General features: G+C 42.6%; 1 protein-coding gene across 7 annotated transcripts in view; it reads left to right on the forward strand.

Annotated features, from left to right (window-relative positions):
* SPMIP2 (sperm microtubule inner protein 2) overlaps positions 1-21,101 on the forward strand; it is a 160,770-nt gene that overhangs the window by 89,921 nt on the left and 49,748 nt on the right. Inside the window, exon 2 of one of the 7 annotated variants that reach the window (XM_089911344.1) lies at positions 14,610-14,842. The exons of the other annotated variants lie outside the window; for them this stretch is intronic. Within the exon in view, the coding sequence (XP_089767470.1) occupies positions 14,610-14,842 (233 nt within the window). The remainder of the gene's footprint in view (positions 1-14,609; positions 14,843-21,101) is intronic. 7 annotated transcript variants of the gene reach the window in all.

The following is a 21,101-nucleotide window of genomic DNA, read 5'->3' on the forward strand; positions in this document are numbered from 1 at the left end:
GTCCCCTGTGCTGTACAGTAGGTCCTTGTTGATTATCTATTTTATATATAGTCGTGTGTATCTGTTGATCCCAAACTCCTAATTTATCCCTCCCCCATGTTCTCTTTAGAGAGGAGTATTTTTCTGTCCACTTTGACAATGGGAAGAAGATTGTAAGGTCTCTTTTGTAGAAGAAGAGTCTTTTTCTTTTTTAGAGTAAGATTAAATCTGACGTCCATCTGTTTGGCACCATGATACTTCCTGTGTAATGTTATTAATCATTTCCCAGTATAATAGTTCAGGGCATCGCATTTAGTTATCTCAGGCTTAATCTTGTATAGTAGCATTAGCAGAGAGGAAGATAGGGCAGGGCAGAAGGTGATGGAAATAGCAGAAATGGGTAGAAGGTAGATAATATGATAATAGCCAACCGCCAGACATCTGCTATGTGCCAGGTTCACGTATAGACACGGCTGACCTAGCCTACGTACAATAGCTCCGAATTCTTACAACAATTGCATGAAGTCGTTAGATGTAGTTTCATTTTTCAGATAAAGAAACTGAGCCTGAGAAGCAGTCTTTTGAAGAAAGTGACAAACCTAGTCTGAAATAGAATCCAGATGAAGTATGGCCCGTTCTCTTTTCCCCACACCATGATGCCTCCCAATAAAGCAAAACAAATGAAAGAGGAAATGGTTTGCTGTAAACCAACTGCAAACCATAAGACATATTGAATGAAAGGACAGAGTGTGAATTATACAGAGCGTGATATAAACTTGGTGGGGAGAAATAAAGCATTTCATCACTTCCCTGAACGACAGAGACGAGGGAACAATTGAAGAGGCAGTGAAAGCAACGGTGTCCTGAGGTGATGACAAATACGCTTCCACAGAAAATGAAGTTTCAGAGGAACAGTGAAAATGGAAGAAGTAGGAAGGACTGAATGTGTACAAGTGAGAAGTATGATTAAGAGACCAAAGCAGACAGAAAAAAGTAATTCAGGTGACCATTACATCAGTGGCATTCAAAGTTTTCTGACTGCAGCCCAGAGTAAGAAATATATTTTACATAGGGACCCAGTTAACTAACACTGTGTGTGTGTGTGTGTGTGTGTGTGTGTGTACCACTAAAACACAGGTGCAAAGGGAATTCAGTGGAGAAAGGATAGTCTTTTACTTTTTTTAAGTTTTTTTGTTTTTTTAAAATAAGTTTTTACATTCTTTTTAAAAATACTTATTTAATTAACTTTATTGGCCGCGTCGGGTCTTAGTTGTGGCACACTGGGTCTTCGCTGAGATGCCGGGCTTCTCTCTAGTTGTGGGGCGCGGGGTCCAGAGCACTCGGGCTCTGTAGTTTGAGGCACGCAGTTTCTCTCGTTGAGGCGCACGAGCTCAGTAGTTGTGGCGGGCGGGCTTAGTTGCCCCGCAGCATGTGGGATCTTAATTCCCCGACCAAGGATGGAACCTGCGTCCCTTGCATTGGAAGGCAGATTCTTGACCACTGGACCACCAGGGAAGTCCCCCATTTCAAATATTAAAAAAAAAATTATTTTATATTGGACTGTGGTTGATTTATAATGTTGTGTTAGTTTCAGGTGTACAGCAAAGTGGTTCAGTTATACATGCATCTATTCTTTTTCAAATTCTTTTCCCATTTAGGTTATTACAGAATATTGAGCAGAGTTCCCTGTGCTGTACAGTAGGTCCTTGTTCTTTATCTATTTTATATACAGTAGTGTGTATCTGTTAATCCCAAACTCCCAATTTATCCCTCCTGCCCACCTTTTCCCTTTGGTAACCATAAGTTTGTTTTCTATGTTTGTGAGTCTGTTTCTGTTTTGTAAATAAGTTCATTTGTATCATTTTTTTTTTCGATTCCACATATAAGCGATATCCTATGACACAGTTAGGAGGATAAAAATACAATGACAGACTAGAAGAAAATATTTGCAAAGTGCATATTGATAAATGACTTGTATCCATAATATGTAAATAACTCTCAAAACTCTCCATAAGCAAACAACCCAATTAAAAAATGGGCAAAAGACTTGGACCCTTCATCAGAGAAGATGTACAGATGGCAAATCAGCACAAGATGCTCAACGTTATTAGTCATAAGAGAAGTGCAGATTAAAATGAGGTAACCACCACCCACTTATTAGAAGGGCAGAAATTAAGACCAGCTCTATCAAGTTTGGGCATGGATGTGGAGAAAGCTCTCAGAACACTGCCGGTGGGAAGGTAGAATGACGTGACCACTTAGGGGAGGAGTGTGGTAGTTCCCTAGGTTGATGCACCTACTGCATATGATCCAGCTGTTCCACTCCTAGGTGTTTACCCAAGAGAAATGAAAGCATACGTCCACACAAAGATCTGTACACAGATGTTTATAGCAGCTTTATTTGTAAGCACCCCAAACTGAAAACAACCCAGAAGTCCATCACCAGGAAAATGAATAAACTAACTACTGCACATCCGTACAAGAAGATAGTATTCAGCAGTAAAAAAGAATAAACTCTTGGTACAAGTTATAATAATATGGATGATCTCAAAATAATTATGCTTAGCGTCAGTAGCCAGACAAAAGAGAGTGCATGCTGTTAGGCAAAACATTCTCTGACATAAATCGTACCAATGTTTCCTTAGGTCAGAGTCTCCCAAGGCAATAGAAATAAAAATGAAAATAAACAAATGGGACCTAATCAAATTTACAGACTTTTGCACGGCAAAGGAAACCATAAACAAAATGAAAAGACCACCTATAGAATGGGAGAAAATATTTGCAAATGAAGCAGCTGACAAAGGATTAATCTCCAAAATATAAAAACAGTTCATACCATTCAACAACAACAACAAAAGAACCCAATAGAAAAATGGGCAGAAGACCTTAATAGACATTTCTCCAAAGAAGACATACAGATGGCCAACAGGCACATGAAAAGATGCTCAACGTCACTAATTATTAGAGAAATGCAAATCAAAACTACGATGAGGTATCACCTCACACCAGTCAGAATGGCCATCATTAAAGTCTACAAATAACAAATGCTGGAGAGGGTGTGGAGAAAAGGGAACCCTCCTGCACTGTTGGTGGGAATGTACGTTGGTGCAGCCACTATGGAGAACAGTATGGAGGTTCCTTAAAAGACTAAAAATAGAATTACCACATGACCCAGCAATCCCACTCCTGGGAATATACTCAGACAAAACTATAATTCAAAAAGATACATGCACCCCTGTGTTCATAGCTGCACTGTTCACAATAGCCAAGACATGGAAACAACCTAAGTGTCCATCAACAGAGGAATGGATAAAGAAGATGTGGTGCATATATACCGTGGAATATTACTCAGCCGTAAAAAAGAATGAAATAATGCCATTTGTAGCAACACGGTTGCAACTAGAGATTATAATACTAAGTGAAGTAAGTCAGAAAGAGAAAGACAAATACCATAGGATATCACTTATATGTGAACTCTAAAATACGGCACAAATGAACTTATCTATTGTACAAAACAGAAACAGACACAGATATAGAGAACAGACTTGTGGTTACTAAGGGCAGGGGAGGGTATGACTGAGAGTTTGGGATTAGCAGATGCAAACTATTACATATAGAATGGGTAAACAACAAGGACCTACCGTATAGCACAGGGAACTATGTTCAATATCCTGTGATAAACCATCATGGAAAAGAATCTAAAAAAAGGATGTATATATGTGTATAACTGAGTCACTTTGCTGTACAGCAGAGATTGGCACAATGTTGTAAATCAACTATACTTCAATAAAAAAAATTTTTTAAGAGAGTGCATGGTATATGATGCCATTTATATAAAATTGTAGAAAATCCAAGTTAATTTATAGGAACTGAACGCAGATAAGTGGCTGCCTGGGTGTAGGAAAGGGCAGGGAGTGGGAAAAGGTAGAATTTCCAAAGGCAGGTGAGAAAATTTGGGGGTGATGGATATGCTTTTTATCTTGATTGTGGTGATATTTCATGGATAGGGTTGCCAGATTTAGCAAGTGAAAATATAAGGCACCAACTAAGTTTGAATTTCGGATAAAGAATATTTTTAGTATAAGTATGTACCATGCAATGTTTGGAACATACTTATACTAAAAAAAAAAAACTTAGTGTTTATCTGAAATTCAAACTTAACTGGGTGTTCTGTATTTATGTGGCACCCTGCTCATGTGTGTACATGTTTGTAAGACTTAAACTGCACACTTTAAATACATGCAGTTTATTGTATGTCAGTTGCACTTCAACAAAGTTGTTAAAAGAAGAAGAAGAAATTGTATTAACCAAGGAAGATGTGAGGATTTTCCTAGGTCCTCTCGGCGTGGCAGCCATGCCAAGACCAAAGTCCCAATGTCACTGTCCTCCTGTCCAAGGGCTCTCCTTGCTGCACCAAGTTGATTCGAGAAGAAAAGGTTTGCTCGCAGGGAGGGGAGAGTAGATCCCCAAAGTAAGGACATGCAGATATGGACTGATAAGGAAATTTAACTTAGTTTATTTATTTATTTATTTATTTACGGCTGTGTTGGGTCTTCGTTTCTGTGCGCGGGCTTTCTCTAGTTGCGGCGAGCGGGGGCCACTCTTCATCGCGGTGCGCGGGCCTCTCACTATCGCGCCCTCACTTGTTGTGGAGCACAGGCTCCAGACACGCAGGCTCAGTAGTTGTGGTGCACGGGCTTAGTTGCTGCGCGGCATGTGGGATCTTCCCAGACCAGGGCTCGAGCCCATGTACCCTGCATCGGCAGGTGGACTCTCAACCACAGCACCACCAGGGAAGCCCCTTAACTTAGTTTTTAATGTATAATCTCTGCTCTCACATGGCTTTGTGAGTCTAATATTTCACCTGTTCACAGACCCATTTTAAAAACAAAGTGCCACAATGTAGTGAATCTGTTCTTGGAATAAATGAGGACTTGTTTCATTTCAATCCCCTTAACTAGTATCTGGGAAAACAGCCAGTTCCCTGGCTGGCTGAGTAGAAAAGGGTAAAGGTATAATAAAAAAGATACAAAAATGTATAGAATGGGTAATTAACAAGGCCCTACTGTATAGCACAGGGAATTATATTCAATATCCTGGGAAAAACCATAATGGAAAAGAATATAAAAAAGAATGTGTTTATATGTATAACTGAGTCACTTTGCTGTACAGCAGAAATTAACACATGTAAATCAACTATACTTCAATACAAAATTTTTTAAAAGATACAAAAGTGTAAAGAGTACTTATCTGTTGATTACTGCTTACCTGCTTTTTTACAATTAAACATTTCTCAATAATCCCAATAGCGAGTTCCCATGTTTTTCTTACATCCTACTTTCAGCCACTTTAAAGCCATTTTTACTCACTTATTATATAATTTACAAGGTGGAGAAACACCACTTACTAGTCTAAATTGCCCTGGTCTAAACTGAAGTCACTTACTGCCATCTAGAAATAAACAATCCTTTCCTGATGTCCTGTTTATCCAGGGGATAGAGAAGGAAATGGCCATATTTCATGAAGGCTAAGAAGTGTTATTTTCATAAATTACATTTTAACTTGTCTGTGATGTGCCTTGCTATCAATGCCTACATTTAAAGTAGTAAGTTTCTTTTCTTTTCTCATTTTGAAGCAAACCTAGTATTAAGTCGATGGTACATTTTACAATCCATAGCAGCTGTTTCCACCCAGCCCAGAGTTAGTTAAGCTCTTCTCTCTGGATTAGGTGGTAATTACCATCATTACTCAGAGCACGAACAGAGCAACGCATACCTGTTTAGCAGTAAACCAGTGTCATTCTTACCTCGTGTTTTTTTTTTGTTTGTTTTTTTTCCTGCGGTACGCGGGCCTCTAGCTATTGTGGCCTCTCCCGTTGCGGAGCACAGGCTCCGGACGTGCAGGCTCAGCGGCCATGGCTCACGGGCCCAGCTGCTCCGCGGCACGTGGGATCTTCCCGGACCGGGGCACGAACCCGTGTCCCCTGCATCGGCAGGCGGACTCTCAACCACTGCGCCACCAGGGAAGCCCTCTTACCTCGTGTTTTAATTTCCAGTGTATCTGTATCATTTATCATCCCACCCACTTTTCTATTTTTTATCTGCACTGGCAGGTTAACTATATTTGCATCTCCTCACTGGTCACTTACACAACTCTAATAATATGAAAATCAGTGATCACAGAGTCAGAAATGAGATGGGCCAAATTAACACCAGCAGAGTAGAATAAAGCAACGCTTTCTTTGGGACCTTCTGTACAAATAAAAGGTAGGCTTTTTGATGCAAAATAGTGCATTTCAATGAAATACTAATTTTTGCAGTCATGTACTCAACTATTTGACTCTAACAAACAAACGGAGAAGCTTTCTGTCTAAAATACGCATGGAGAAAGTGTCAAATAAAAGGCAAATATGAGACACACTCCAGATCAGAGGATAGTCAACTATGCCCCGTGGCATGCAGGGTCTTAGTTCCCCGACCAGGGATCGAACCCGTGCCCCCTGCAGTGGAAGCGCAGAGTCCTAAGCACTGGACCACCAGGGAAGTCCCTATGGCTCGTTTTTGTGCTGCAAAGACAGAGCTGAGTTGTGGTGACAGACAGGCTAAGGCCCCAGAGTCTGAAATATTTACTCGCTGGCCCTTCGTAGCACAGTTTGCCCACCTCTGCTCTAGCTCAGAGGGTTTGAGAGCAACACGGCCCTCTCTCCCCTGAATTTTGTGAAGGTGAGTTCTGACGGGGCCCCTGGCTGGCCTCCATTTCTCTGTTTCCTTGTAAAGTCATATCCTCATGCATGAGAGCATAAACACCAAATGAATTATAATTCAGCACGTGTCTCCTTCCTTTCTATCCGTCTGATTGAGATTCCTTCTTTACATCTTTAGTCGTAGACGATCTTTCCTGCTAGCCTTCTGGTCTTTTGCATCCATAGTTGCTCTGTAAATAGTGGTGATTTTGGCGTGCTGGTGGTGGGGGGAGGGGAATGAGATCAGGGCCTCGCTACTCCACCATCTTCCAAACGCATATCGACAAACTAAGTCTTCCAGGTCATCCGATGGTTAGACCTATTGAATAATTGCACGAATTGCATTGAAATACGGAGTTTAAAACTGTTCCTGTCTATGAGTCTACTGTGTGCCAGTTCTTAGAAATGGAGAGTCCTGTGCACATTAGCAGTTATAACAATTATCATCTCCTCTCCTTTCCCCACGTGCATATGTCAGATGTGTCCCTTAGAGTTTGTTTCATATTTCACATCCCTCCCTCTGACCTTTGCCTTGGCTTGCTTCCCCCGACTAACCCTGTTGTTCTGCATGGCACATCTGTAATGGCCAGTTTATACCCGTATTGTCAACATGTTTTCAAATATACGTGTTAAAACACTCACTGCCGTGTTCCCCTCGAGGCCTGTCGATTTATTTCCTTGCTGTGTTTCATTTGGGTCGCTGAAGTGGAGAATTGGCCTCATGAGGCCATATTATGGGACGAAGTGATATCGCCGTGAGCACTCATCCTTCTCTGTGCCTCCAACTATTCAGAATAAATGTTGTGAAAAGCAGCCCTTTCTCTGACCTTACCCTGAACTGTCGAATCATGAAGTCCAGACTAGGAGGGTCTAAGGCAGCTCTGGAAATTAGATTGCTTATAGATATTTAAAGAACTGCTCGTTTCTCCCTCAGCATGGCTTTATGTACTTCCCATCTTATGATGGAATTCTTTAATTCACTTATTCAACAAACAGTTCTCTTCAGCATTCAACACATGCTTCTTGAGGACCTACTATGTTCCAAGCACTGTGCTAGCAATTAAGACTTTACAGAGATTATATGTGTATCTATATATATAATTCAACCATGAGAAAGAGGACAGCTGCCATTTGTGGCCACACGGATGGACCTTGAGGACATTACGCTTAGTGAAATAAGTCAGACAGAGAAAGACAAATACTGTATGATCTCAGTTATATGTAGAATCTAAAAAAGCCACACACTTAAAGTGTAGAATGGTGGTCACCAGGGGCTGGGAATTGGTGGCATAGGACAAATGTTGTCTGAAGGTACAAACTTGCAAAGAGTAGCAAATAAGCCTAGAGATCTAATGCACCACATAGTGAGTATGGACAACAATATGGTATTATTATCATCAGACTTGCTAAGGGACTAGTTTTAATTAGTCCAACCACTAAAAAGAAATGATAGATGTGCTAATTATCACTACAATGGCAATCATACTAGAATATATAAATGTATCAAATCAACATGTTGTATACCTTAAATGTACACAATGTTATATGTCAAATCTATTTCAATTAAAAAAAAATTTTTAGGTGTTCACAGAGATAAATAAAATATACCCTTTACCCGCTAGGAGGTTACAAATGGAATGGATCCAATAAGTATGATATGTTTAAAGATGAAATAGACTCCTGTGAATGCAGCATGCTGAGTGTCTACTTTTTTTTTTAATGTTGTTTGGGTTTTTTTTTTTTTTTTGCGGTACGCGGGCCTCTCACTGTTGCGGCCTCTCCTGTCGCGGAGCACAGGCTCCGGATGCGCAGGCTCAGCGGCCACGGCTCACAGGACCAGCCGCTCCGCGGCACGTGGGATCCCCCCGGACCGGGGCACGAGCCCGCGTCCCCCGCATCGACAGGCGGACTCCCAGCCACTGCGCCACCAGGGAAGCCCGAGTGTCTAATTTTGACTTGGGATTAGGGATGTTTTCCAGAAGAGGCGGCACTCACAATAAGCCTTGAAAGATGAGTTCTGATCATAAGGAAAGGTGAAGGAAGGTAAGACTCCATCCCTAGGCTTGGCTCAGTTTATGAAGACACTAGTCAGAAATCCTAGGAAATCTGGATGAAAACAATTACAGGCACCATTATGGAAAACCATTTCATGATTTGTAGGAGAAGAGACATGTTCTTTTACCTCCGTTTTCGATTCCTCCCGGCAGCTGCGTGGAGGATGGATGGATAGGAGAGAAGCTAGAGCTAAGAGTAGTTAGGTTACTGTGAGAAGCCAGGTGAAAGATGCTGAAGGACCGTTTACAAGTATCGCCGGCCTCTCAAACACAAGAGAAGCTCCTTGAAGGCAGGGCCTCGGCTTTGTTCGCTGCTCTATGCCCAGCACTTGGAACGGTGCCTGGCGTACAGTTCAATAACTATTTGTTGAAGGAATGAATCAATCAGTGAGAGAATAAAGGAATGAGTTCATTAATTAATTGAAACACTGCAAATGCAGAGGAGAGAAGTCAGAAAGAGACATCTGCCTCAGGATGGAACTTTCTTTCTCTATTGACACATGCCGTGGCCGGGCCTTTCCGAGTGTTGGCAACAGGTCACGCTTGTTGGGAAGCCGCCAGGATTCGCCGGTCTGGCCTCTTCCCACCCTCCGCTGCATCTGCTGCCTTTCTGTCCACCATCATCAGAGGTTGGCAAACTATGGCTCCTGGATCAAATTTGTCCTGCCCCCTGTGAGCAAAGAATGGTTTTTACTTTTTCTAATGGTTGGGGGGAAAAGCAAAAGAAGGATAATAGTTTGTAACATGTGAAAATTACGTGAAATTAAAATTTCAATGTGTATAAATAAACTTTTATTGGAACCCAGCCACGCCCATTTGTTTACATAGGGTCCATGACTGCTTTTGCCCTAAAGGGCAGAGCTGAGTAGTTGAGACAGAGGCTGTATGCCCTGCATGCACAGCCACGAATATTTCCTCTCTGGTCTTTTACAGGAAAAGTTTGCCAACCCCTGATCTAGAAGAGCTCTCAGGAAAGGCTTCGAAGTTTATTCACAATAAGAAATAAATCATTTATCAGTGAAAGCTCCTAAAATATACTTTAAAAAATGTAACAGGTAAGACAAAGCATCAAATTAAAACAAGAAGCGAACAGACAAGAAAGAGGAAGAGACACGAATAATAATATTGCTGTATCTTATGTGCCAGATCCTCAGATAAGCACTTCTTTCAATAAAATTATTTCCTCTCCTTCCAGCAAGGCTACCAGACAGGCATCACTATTCTTTTTTTTTTTTTTAACCATTTAAAAAAATTGAAGTATAGGTAATTTACAGTGTTGTGTTACTTTCAGGTGTACAGCAAAGTGATTCAGTTATACATACACACACACATATGTATATATTCTTTTTCAGATTATTTTCCGTTATAGGTTATTACAAAATATTGAATGTAGTTCCCTGTGCTCTACAGTAGGTCATTTTTGGTTATCTACTTTGTATATAGTGGTGTGTATCTGTTAATCCTATACTCTTAATTTATCCCCCCCCCTTTCCCATTTGGTAACCATAAGTTTGTTTTCTATGTCTGTGAGTCTGTTTCTGTTTTGTAAGTAAGTTCATGTGTGTCATATTTCAGATTCCACTTATAAGTGATGTCATATGGTATTTGTCTTTCTCTGTCTGACTTACTTCACTTAGTATGATCATCTCTAGGTCCATCCATGTTGCAGCAAATGTCATTATTTTGTTTTTCTTATGGCTAACGTTCCATTGTATGTATATAATACATCTTTATCCATTCCTCTGTCGATGGGCATTTAGGTGGCTTCCATGTCCTGGCAGTTGTGAACAGTGCTGCCATGAACACTGGGGTGCATGTGTCTTTTTTCATTTTAGAGATGGGAAGCCTAAACTCAGAGGCCGAATGATGTTCCCTGGGTCACAAAGCACAAGACAAAGCCAGGATTTGACCCTACGGTAGTTTAGCTTCAAAACCACATCTTCGACCGTAACTTGAGAATTTCAGACACTGATGAACAAGCCACACTGGGCACGTACAGGGGAGACAGGATCTACCCGCTGGCCGTGAGATCACAGTTTCTCCAGGGCAGGAAGATGCAGAAATGAGGACCCATGAAGCCTGGCACAGATGTAAATGGAAGTACCTCTCCTTCCCCCATCATGACGTGGCTCTCCTGGCAGTAGACCAATGCTGGGCAGCTCTGTTTCAGGATTACAGCTGTGGGTTGTCCCCTTGGAGCTGGTCTTCAGGTGTTGACAAGAACTCCAAAGCAGATGGGCACATGAGGGTTTTATTAACCCAGGAGCTGTCAACTTCATGGCTGGCAAATGGGGGCCGGGGTTTTGGGGAAAACAATGAACGATCCAAGAAAACTTGCCATAAGATGAAAAACAGCTAGGAACACCCTAAGGGATGTAGCAACAGTCGTCGAACAGAGATGATAGCTGTTAAAGGAAAAATAAAGCGACCGTGGATTGGACAGGAGTTGGAAGTTTGACCTTGAAGCAGGGAATCGGATCCAGCAGAGAGTCTCGGCTCTGGAGGGTGAGGGTTAGGGGAGGAAAATATGGGTCATTTAAAGCCAAACACCCGTGGAACTGCCCATCAGGGAAACCCCATGTCTGCATTGCTGGCTGGGTGGTGAGAGTGGATTTTTTGGTTAGGTGAGCATCAGGCCGGCTCCAGGCGACGGCTGTGAACCTGGCCCACTGCAGACAGTGACTCTTAGCTGCCTCTGCTGTATAGGCGGGTGCCCGCGTCAGCTATGCAGGCAGGGAGGGATGTCCCAGAACGTCCTGTGCCATTCACGCTGCATCACGCTATTTCTAAAGCACACAGGAGGACATGGGGTTTCAGGAAAGTCCAGTGACTCAACTGAAATGCCACAGAGAAGCTAGATTCTCTGGGGAGCTCCTCTCCCCACCCTTGGCTTGTAAAGCACGTTCACTTTCTACGATTCTGTCTAAAACGAAGTGTTTAGACTCAGCTGTCAAGTAATTGCTCTTTTAAAAAATGTGGTCTGCAGAGTGACAAGGAATAACTATAGATATACGTCTGCTCTCACTTTTGCAATAGTGTGAGGTGATGACAAAATTTTAGCAACAACCGAAAATTACATGGAGGATCAATATTTTCCCAAATCTGCTGGTGTCTGCAGGATGCATACAGGTGACCCAAGGAGGAAAAGGATCCATGTTTAGATAAGTTTGGGAAACGCTGGATTACATAATTGCAAACAGGTTAATTTACCGCAGGATTTCTCAGAACTTTTCTTTTAAAAATAAATTTATTATTTATTTTTGGCTGTGTTAGGTCTTCACTGCCGCGTGTGGGCTTTCTCTAGTTGTGGCTGAGCAGAGGCTACTCTTCGTTGCGGTTCGTGGGCTTCTCATTGTGGTGGCTTCTCTTTGTTTTGGAGCACGGGCTCGAGGCGCGTGGGCTTCAGTAGTTGTGACACGTGGGCTCAGTAGTTGTGGCTCACAGGCTCAGTAGTTGTGGCACGTGGACTCAGTAGTTGTGGTGCACGGGCTCTAGAGCACAGACTCAGTAGTTGTGGTGCACAGGCTCAGTAGTTGTGGCTCATGGGCTCAATAGTTGTGGCTCATGGGCTTAGAGCGCAGGTGCAGTAGCTATGGTGCATGGGCTTAGTTGCTCCGCAGCATGTGGGATCTTCCTGGACCAGGGCTCGAACCCGTGTCCCCTGCATTGGCAGGCGGATTCTTAACCGCTGAGCCACCAGGGAAGCCCGGATTTCTCAGAACTTTTAACACACTTTCATGTGCTGGGACTCTCTCAACGGCAAACGGATAGTGTTCTCAAGTGTATTTGACAATAGAGAACCCCCAGTTCACGCCTGGGCTTTGTCATGGACACTCATGGGAGCAGCATTAGGGGAACAGTTGGGAAAACACCAGCCTCAAAATACCCTGAAATTCCAGCAAGACTAATACAGTTGTAATTTCATCCTGTTTGGAGGAGATTGCAAAATTTTCCTTATGGCAGGAGTTTTGTAGGTGAGCCCTCAAGACCCATCACATTGGGAGAGAAAACAGTTTTTCATGCTTGGGTCATCCTATACTTTACCTGAGTGAGAACCTGGGGCTATGATGGGTCCGTCACGGGAAATGAGGTACAGTGAACACGCAGGCGTCATGGGAGCCGCGGTGACTGGGAAGCTGGGGCAACATCTGCCCCAAGCCTGTGTCTGGGGAGCGATTTCTCACATTTTCAGCTCCCTTGGAAAGCTTGGATGATGTTTCCAGGCACAGACTTGTAACCACACCGACCACTGCATCGGAGCATGTGGTCAACCCCCCGCCCACCTGTGCTCCCTGCAAACCCTGAGCTCCACGACCCAAGACAAAATGAGAGGGGCCACAGGGTCAGGAAGGGCCAGGTGACACCGTGACCACAGCACAGCCTCTGCCTCCAAGGTCTGGGGTTCACCTTGGGTAAGAGGAGTGACGTTTCTTCTTTGTGTTCCCCAACCTGCCCAGACAATCCTGCAGCCACTTTGGTTCCGGGACTTCCGAAACTCTTCCTGGGCCAGCAGATCATTGTCTGTTCTAATCAGGACCATTCTGGCTCCTCTTTACATGTTCACGTCATCAGCTTTCAACACCAAGTGTATGGAAGCCATCTTTTCCCACACCTCCTGTCATTTTTGCTTCACCCACTTCCACAATTCATTGATTCCTTTGTTCATGGTCTTACATTTAAAATACCGATGTTTATTAAATGGCCCTGCCTTTGGGCATCATCCATTATGAGCTGTCCTCATCTGACAATTCTCTCCATCTTCCCATGGCTTCTAATACATTTGGGGAATTTTCTAATCCTCATTTCAGGATTTTATCTCTCTAGATAAAACATCTCGATGTCTAAAGACCAACATCCTGCAAATGTGGTATTAGTGAGGAGTTTTAGTATAAGGACTGTGTCTCCTATTCAACAGCCAAGACATGGAAACAACCTAAATGTCCATTGACAGATGAATGCATAAAGAAGATGTGGTACATATATACAATGGGATAGTACTCAGCTATAAAAAAGAACAAAATAATGCCATTTGCAGCAACATGGATGAACTTAGAGATTATCATACGAAGTGAAGTAAGTCAGACAGAGAAAGACAAATACCATATGATATCACTTACATGTGGAATCTAAAATATGATACAAATGATAAACTTATTTACAAAACAGAAACAGACTCACAGACGTAGAGAACAGACTTGTGGTTGCCAAGGGCGAGGAGGTTGGGGGGGATGGATTGGGAGTTTGGGATTAGCAGATGCAAACTATTACATAGAGAATGGATAAACAACCAAGTCCTACTATAGCAGACTTATAGCTATAGTATAGCACAGGGAACTATATTCAATATCCTGGGATAAACCATCATGGAAAAGAATCTGAAAAAGAATGTATATACATATATATATGTGTGTGTGTGTGTGTGTGTGTATGTATAAGTGAATCATTTTGCTGTACTGCAGAAATTAACACAACATTGTAAATCAACTATACTTCAATAAAATAAATTTTAAAAAAAGAACGTGTCTGTGTTAAGTTGGTTATAAAGAAAACTGCGAGACAGCCTGTAGGCTCATTAGCTGTGACTCTGGACAAGTAACCAATCCTTCTGGGCCTTGTTTTCCCCACCTATAAACTGGGGGAAATAATACTCCCAACTTCATTTGGTTAATACAAGGAGTAATTGAATTAACATATCTAAAAGGCTTATGAGAGCACCTAGAATATAGTCAATGACATACAAGCATTATATATTATTATTTCCACCATTTAGAATAAAGCATCTTAGAATAAAGTGTGGAGATTTTTTTAAAGTGTTTTTTTCTTTCTGTTTTAAGGCCCAGATTATGTAAAGGATCATCTCCCTAAAGTTGCTCAGCATACTTCCTATATAGGAGAAAAGCGTCCTGCATTAGAAAAAACTGGAGATCTCAGATATTTACAGAGGCCTGCCTCAAAGAGAAGCTTGCCGGCCAGATATAAACCTGAGTATGTTGGTGAAATTGGTTGGGGAATACCAGTGTATGATTTTATCAACAAAACAAGGCTTCAGACTGGCTTTCGCGTTAAGGTATTTTTCTTAAATCTATGCTCCTCCTTGCACATTGTTTTCCGGTTTGAAAGCTTTCTGAGTTTGCTTCCGTGGGAAACGTCATGTTCTCGACCTGTCCTTGAGAAGCAATGGCATTGGAGTTTTTGCAGAAAAATGAGTGTGTGAAAAAATGTACTTGCTGCTATCACTCCCTTCGTCCCTTAGTACCGGCAAGGAGAGGTGTGAAGGGAATGAAGCCGAGGGCACTCCAAGAGCATTTGCACTTGGCTTTGGAATGCATCCAGATTCCCATCTACGCTGTGACATTCACACAGGCTCCCCCATCCTTGCAAGGCTTGGCGAGTGGGTGGTGTTAAAGCAGCAGGCCTGTGCTGCACTTCATCCACCAGCCTAGAAACCAGCCGCAGGGCTCTAAAACCCACTGTGTGGGTCATGCCTTAAATCAGACCACCCAGGGCACGCAGTCAGAGGGCTCTCGCGAAACTTGTCTGTCTCCGTTTGGTGATGTGGATGTGGGCGTGACCCCACACGTTCTCCTCTGAAACAGGAGAGAGCACGGGTGGTTTTAGAAGCAAAATCTGAGGATTCTGACTTTTTCCCAGGCGAGACTTGACCTGAAAATATGTATCAACGATGCAGTAATTGGATTTCTTAAGGCAATATAGTACAGCCTCATATAGTAAAGGTTAACAAAGGAAAAAGCCTTTTTCTGGCCAACCCTCGGCAAGTACAGGAGAGCAGCTGGGAGCTCAGTCTTTGAGGTCAAGAAGGGTTCCACTCCTGCCTCTGAGTCAGGTCCAACTCTGCGACCCTGGGCTTGAGTTCACCTCCCTGGGTCTCCATGCCTCCTCTGCCCCGTGGCGGTGTTAGAGTGCCCACTTCCTAAGACCACCTGAATTCCTATCCCACTCCTGCCACCTGCTAGCTGTGAGTGGCCTTGGCCAGTTCCTTGACCTCTGTGCCTCTTCGTCATGAATCTGCGCATTTGCTTTATCAGGCTGTCGTAAAGAAACATTTGTGAAGTGCTGGGCACCGTGCCTGGAACACATCAAGGCTCTATGTCTTTTATGTTTCTTAACTTCCCAGCATAAGGTTTTCCTAGTTACATACAAAACCCAAAAAGCGAAAACCCTTTTAGGTTAAGTTAGGAATAAAAGAGAACTTCCCTAATCTGACAATCTACAAAAAAAACAAAAAACAAAAAAATCCTATAACAATAGCAATACTGAATGATAAAACATTGAAAGCATTTCTCTTTAAGATCAGGAACAAGACACAGATTCCCCAAATCATGAGTTTTTCATTCAGCTTTGTACTGGCGGTCTTAACCATGGCAGTAAGGGGGAAAAAAAGTATAAAATGTGTAAGGATTGAAATGGAAGAAGCAAAGCTATCATTATTTGCTAATAATATGCTTGTCCATGTAGAACACCTCAAAGTATAAGAGAATTTGGTAATCAACAGGATACAAAATCCAGGTATGAAAATCGATTTTATTTTTATATATGAGAAACAGACAGAAAATGCAATAAAACAGGATACTAGTTACGGCGTCGTCAACAGGTACAAAGTATGTAGGAATAGATCTTAAAAAAGGATATACTGGTACAACATTGTAAATCAACTACACTTCAATAAAAAAAAAGATGTTCAACACACGGAGAAAAATGATAAAACTACTGAAACAAGATCTAAATAAATGGAAAGATATATCATGTTTATGAATTGGAAGATTCAATATCATAAAGATGTCAAATCTATCAGATTGATAAAAGTAATTCCCATGCAATTACAATAAAAATCCCATTTTTTTTTTCTGAAAAAAAAGACTATGTCTTAGCATGATTCTTGTCATGTCGTGACTTCTAAATACGAGGGCATGAGGAACGCGCCCTGCGTGGTGCCCGGCACGCAGTTGACACCCCGATTTCAATGACTGGGACTGTGGTTTTGTACTTAATGTCACTCAGGGCCAGTGACACAGAATGAGGGCTCAGGTTCCTAAACTGGGTCTTACTCCACTCAGGCGATAAAGATGAAGATCAGAAACTTGATTCGATATCAAAAGTGGCCACCAGTGAGAAGAGGACAAACGCAAAAGCAAGGCAGCCAGTTTGAACAGAGTCCAGAACATCTGTTGCCTTGTTGCTTCTCTCCAGTGACGCCGGGCTTTTGTGCACAGCCCTTGATCTGTTGCCCATCTTGAGTGTGTGCAGCTGTGAATGCAAGATTCACATCAGCCTTGACTTAGCCTTCCAGGAAGGGATTTATTCGGTTTCTTTTGATGGAATTTCACAGACGGCTCTAAATCCCCGCTCTGCGTGATAGCACGGTCCTCTTAACCCTGGTGGGACTGAGTGTGAGCCATACAGAGACCTCCACCCCGCCGCCCAACCCCGTGGCTCACACAGAAGCTGGTCTTGTTTGGCATAGGCTGTGAGGACTTGTCATCTGTGCATTTTCTTGGCCCCAGCATTTTGACAGTAATTGTTTTCAAAGATGTACTTATCTCAGGTAACGATCTTAAACAAGTCTTAAAGGATTCCTTGGACTTAGAACTTTATCATGAGAGCAAAAAGATGCACTGAGAATGACTGTACATGCAGGTCAAGAACCACATATGATTTACCCACCAGCTAAGGCCTAGGATTTGTCACCAAGACTGCCAACCTCCCCCAACCCTGCACCCAGGGCCTGCTTCCATCCCCTGCCCCCCAAGGTCAGCTTCTGAGTCAAGCCCCAGACTTGGATACCTTAACAACGCAGAGCTCCAGGCAGCCCCTTCCAATCAGTGAGACTTGGCTGGAAGTGACGTTTGAGCTGATAGATACACACTCCATGCCTAGAAACAAGCCCCTAATCACAAATAACACGTGAGCACCTGTGCCATGAATTCACACCTCCTTGATGGGGAGCTGGTCCATTCCTCCGTGCGATGTAACCCAGGGCAACGTCTGCATCCGCGTCCTTTTCTGTCTCTGGCTTCTTGTCCTTGGTAGCCCTCGATCCCATCCCCGTGACATCTGTGTCTGTAAGAGTCCCACCAAGGTGGCACTTTGTTTCTGTCTAACCTCAGAGATTCCTCGGTGGCTCCCACCGAGATAACTCAGAACTTTGATTTTAAGCACAAACCTTCACCTAGTGGATTTTTATAGCCAGAACAGCTGCTCTTCCTAATTTCCTGCTCTAGGTTCCAGTAAGACCAGCAGCTAAGGAAGCTCGGGCACCTGCAGTAGACTCTCGGTAACATGCCTGGGGCAGCTGCTTCCTGCTCAGGAATGGTCTCTCCTCTCTGGGGCACTGGGAAGGGGTCTGTAGATCATCTGGATTTGGGTAGAAAGATAGTAACTTCCAGGCTGAGTGACACCTGAAAAAGTTCCCACATTGCAGTGGACAGTGAAAATGACAACATCGGGTCTCTCTTCTGGGTCTTTCTGTGTTTGGCTATTTCCTGCTCGGATGTGGGGCTGCAGTGTAATGATGATGCACGTGTAATAAACCAGTAAAGATCACTGCTTTTGTTACTGTCTCAGATTTAAGAGCAGTACATTCTTCTTCTTCTTTTTCTTTTTTTAAATGGATTTGGTCTTTGCCAAACTATGTGTGTTGTTTCTGCAACAGTATATGGAGACCAGTGAAACAATTCCTTTGGTTTCAAACTGAGGAGCATGTCTAAGTGGTTCGTAGCTGGGTTCGTAGTGGTTTGTAGCTAAGCGGTTCGTGTCTCCCTCCCCTGGCCTTTCTTTAACCCAATGCCTGTTTTCTACTCCTGCATCTGACCTCAGGGCCAGATGATTTGACACTTGGTTTTCCCACAAAAACAATGCGATACTGGACTTGAGGACTGACTCTTCATAGGTGTGGTCCCAAAGACAATATTAAATCAGTGAATCATAACAGCTATTACCACCAATATATCATACGGTATAATACCTTGAGCGATGTGTAGAAGATAATGAAGAGAACCTTGGGGACGCGCCAATAATATATTTATTTGGGATACAGTGTCATATCATAAAAAGGAAAGTTTTTGAGGCTTTGAAACTCCTGCCTCCTGTTTATCTGCCCCAAATTCCCATGTTATGAACACAGAGGGCTTCTCTGAGTTTCATGGACATGGGAACAGACTTCCTGATGGATGTCGAATAAATCAATCCAAGGTCGGTGGCTTTATGAGACATTTTTCTCACTGCGAATTTATTTAGAGAAAGTAAACATAAAAAGAGCTCTTGCTGTGGGAATGTAAATTGGTGCAGCCACTATGGGAAACAGTATGGAGGTTCCTCAAAAACTGAAAATACAGCTACCGTATGATCCTGCAATCCCACTCCTGGGCATATATCCAGACAAAACCATAATTCAAAAAGATACATGCTATGTATAGCTGATTCACTTTGTTATACAGAAGAAACTAACACACCATTGTAAAGCAATTATACTCCAGTAAAGATGTTTAAAAAAAAGATACATGCAATGTTCATAGCAGCACTATTCACAATAGACAAGACATGGAAACAAGTGTCCATCGACAGAGGAATGGATAAAGAAGTTGTGGCACATATATACAATGGAATGTTACTCAGCCATAAAAAAGAATGAAATAATGCCATTTGCAGCAACATGGATGGACCTAGAGATTGTCCTACTGAGTGAAGTATGCCAGACAGAGAAAGACAGATATCATATGATATCACTTATACGTGGAATCTAAAATATGGCAGAGAGACTTCCCTGGCGGTCCAGTGGTTGCGACTTGGTGCTTCCACTGCAGGGGGCACGGGTTCGATCCCTGGTGTGGGAACTAAGACCCCGCATGTCGTGCAGTGCGGCCAAAAAATAATAAAATAAAATATGACAGAAATGAGCTTATTTATGAAGCAGAAACAGACATAGAAAACAAACTTTTGGTTACCAAAGGGGAAAGGGGGAGGGGGAGGGATAAATTAGGAGCTTGGGATTAACATGTACACACCACTATGTATAAAACATAAACAACAGGGTCCTACTATATGGCACAGGGACCTATATTCAGTATCTTAATAATAAACCCTAATGGAAAAGAACATGAAAACATATACATAACTAAATCATTTTGCTGTACACCAGAAGCCAACACAAGTGTATGTCAGCTATGCTCCAATAAAATAAATTTTTTTTAAAAAGAGCTCCCGTTGACTATTTACTATGTGAGGGAGGCACTGTGATCGGTTTCATCTTACAGAGGAGGGGTCGGAGATATTGACAGCTGAGGCCCCTTGCCTGAGGCCGTACAGCTGGTCAGTGATGGAGCTGGGATCTCAGCCCAGGCCGAGAGCTCAGGGACTTCGTGGGAGCCCAGCGTGTGTGAGAGGAAGTGACAGGAAACGAAGTCGGAACACGGGGCTGGAGCCGCTGGGCGAGGCGCTCATCAGGGCGAGCACTTTTCCCCGAGGCAGTGTCGGCCCGGGTCAGTCCCGGTTGCCTTGTCTCCTAAGGGCCCGTCCTTTCTTCACGGGGCCTCAAGCCTCTCCCGGATCCCCACCACTCCGTCGTTTGCACACAGATGCTGCATTCATCGTAGTAAAATGAATCATCAGTAGTGGGTATCACCCACATATTTGACATAATAAGAAAGAGCTTAGTAATAGTTATTTTCTTTTTTGTTTCTTTATTAAATCTTAAAATTTTTTTTTTGGAGTAGAGTTGATTTACAATCTTGTGTTAGTTTCAAGTGTACAGCAGAGTGATTCAGTTATACATACATATATATCTATTTTTTCCAGATCCTTTTCCCTTATAGGTCATTACAGAATATTGAGTGAGGGTCCCTGTGCTACACAGTAGGTCCTTGTTGTTTACCTATCTTATATATAGTAGTGTGTATATGTTAATCCCAAACTCCTAATTTATCCCTCCCCTCCCCTTGGGTAACCATAAGTTTGTTTTCTATGTCTGTGAATCTATTTCTGTTTTGTATATAAGTTCATTTGTAATTTTTTTAAAGATTTCACATATAAGTGATACCATACGATATCTGTCTTTCTCTGTCTGACGTACTTCACTTAGTATCATAATCTCTAGGTCCATCCATGTTGCTCCAAATGGCATTATTTCATTCTTTTTATGGCTGAGTAATATTCCATTGTATAAATGTGCCACATCTTCTTTATCCATTCGTCAGTGGACACTTAGGTTGCTTCCATGACCTGGCTATTGTAAATAGTGCTGCAGTGAACATTGGGGTGCATGTGTCTTTTCAAATTATGGTTTTCTCTGGATATATGCCCAGGAGTGGGAT

Source organism: Delphinapterus leucas, chromosome 5 (assembly GCF_059928025.1).
Source record: "Delphinapterus leucas isolate spDelLeu-1000000601 "Yukka" chromosome 5, BTC_Dleu_Yukka2, whole genome shotgun sequence".
NCBI classification, from domain to species: Eukaryota; Metazoa; Chordata; class Mammalia; order Artiodactyla; family Monodontidae; genus Delphinapterus; species Delphinapterus leucas.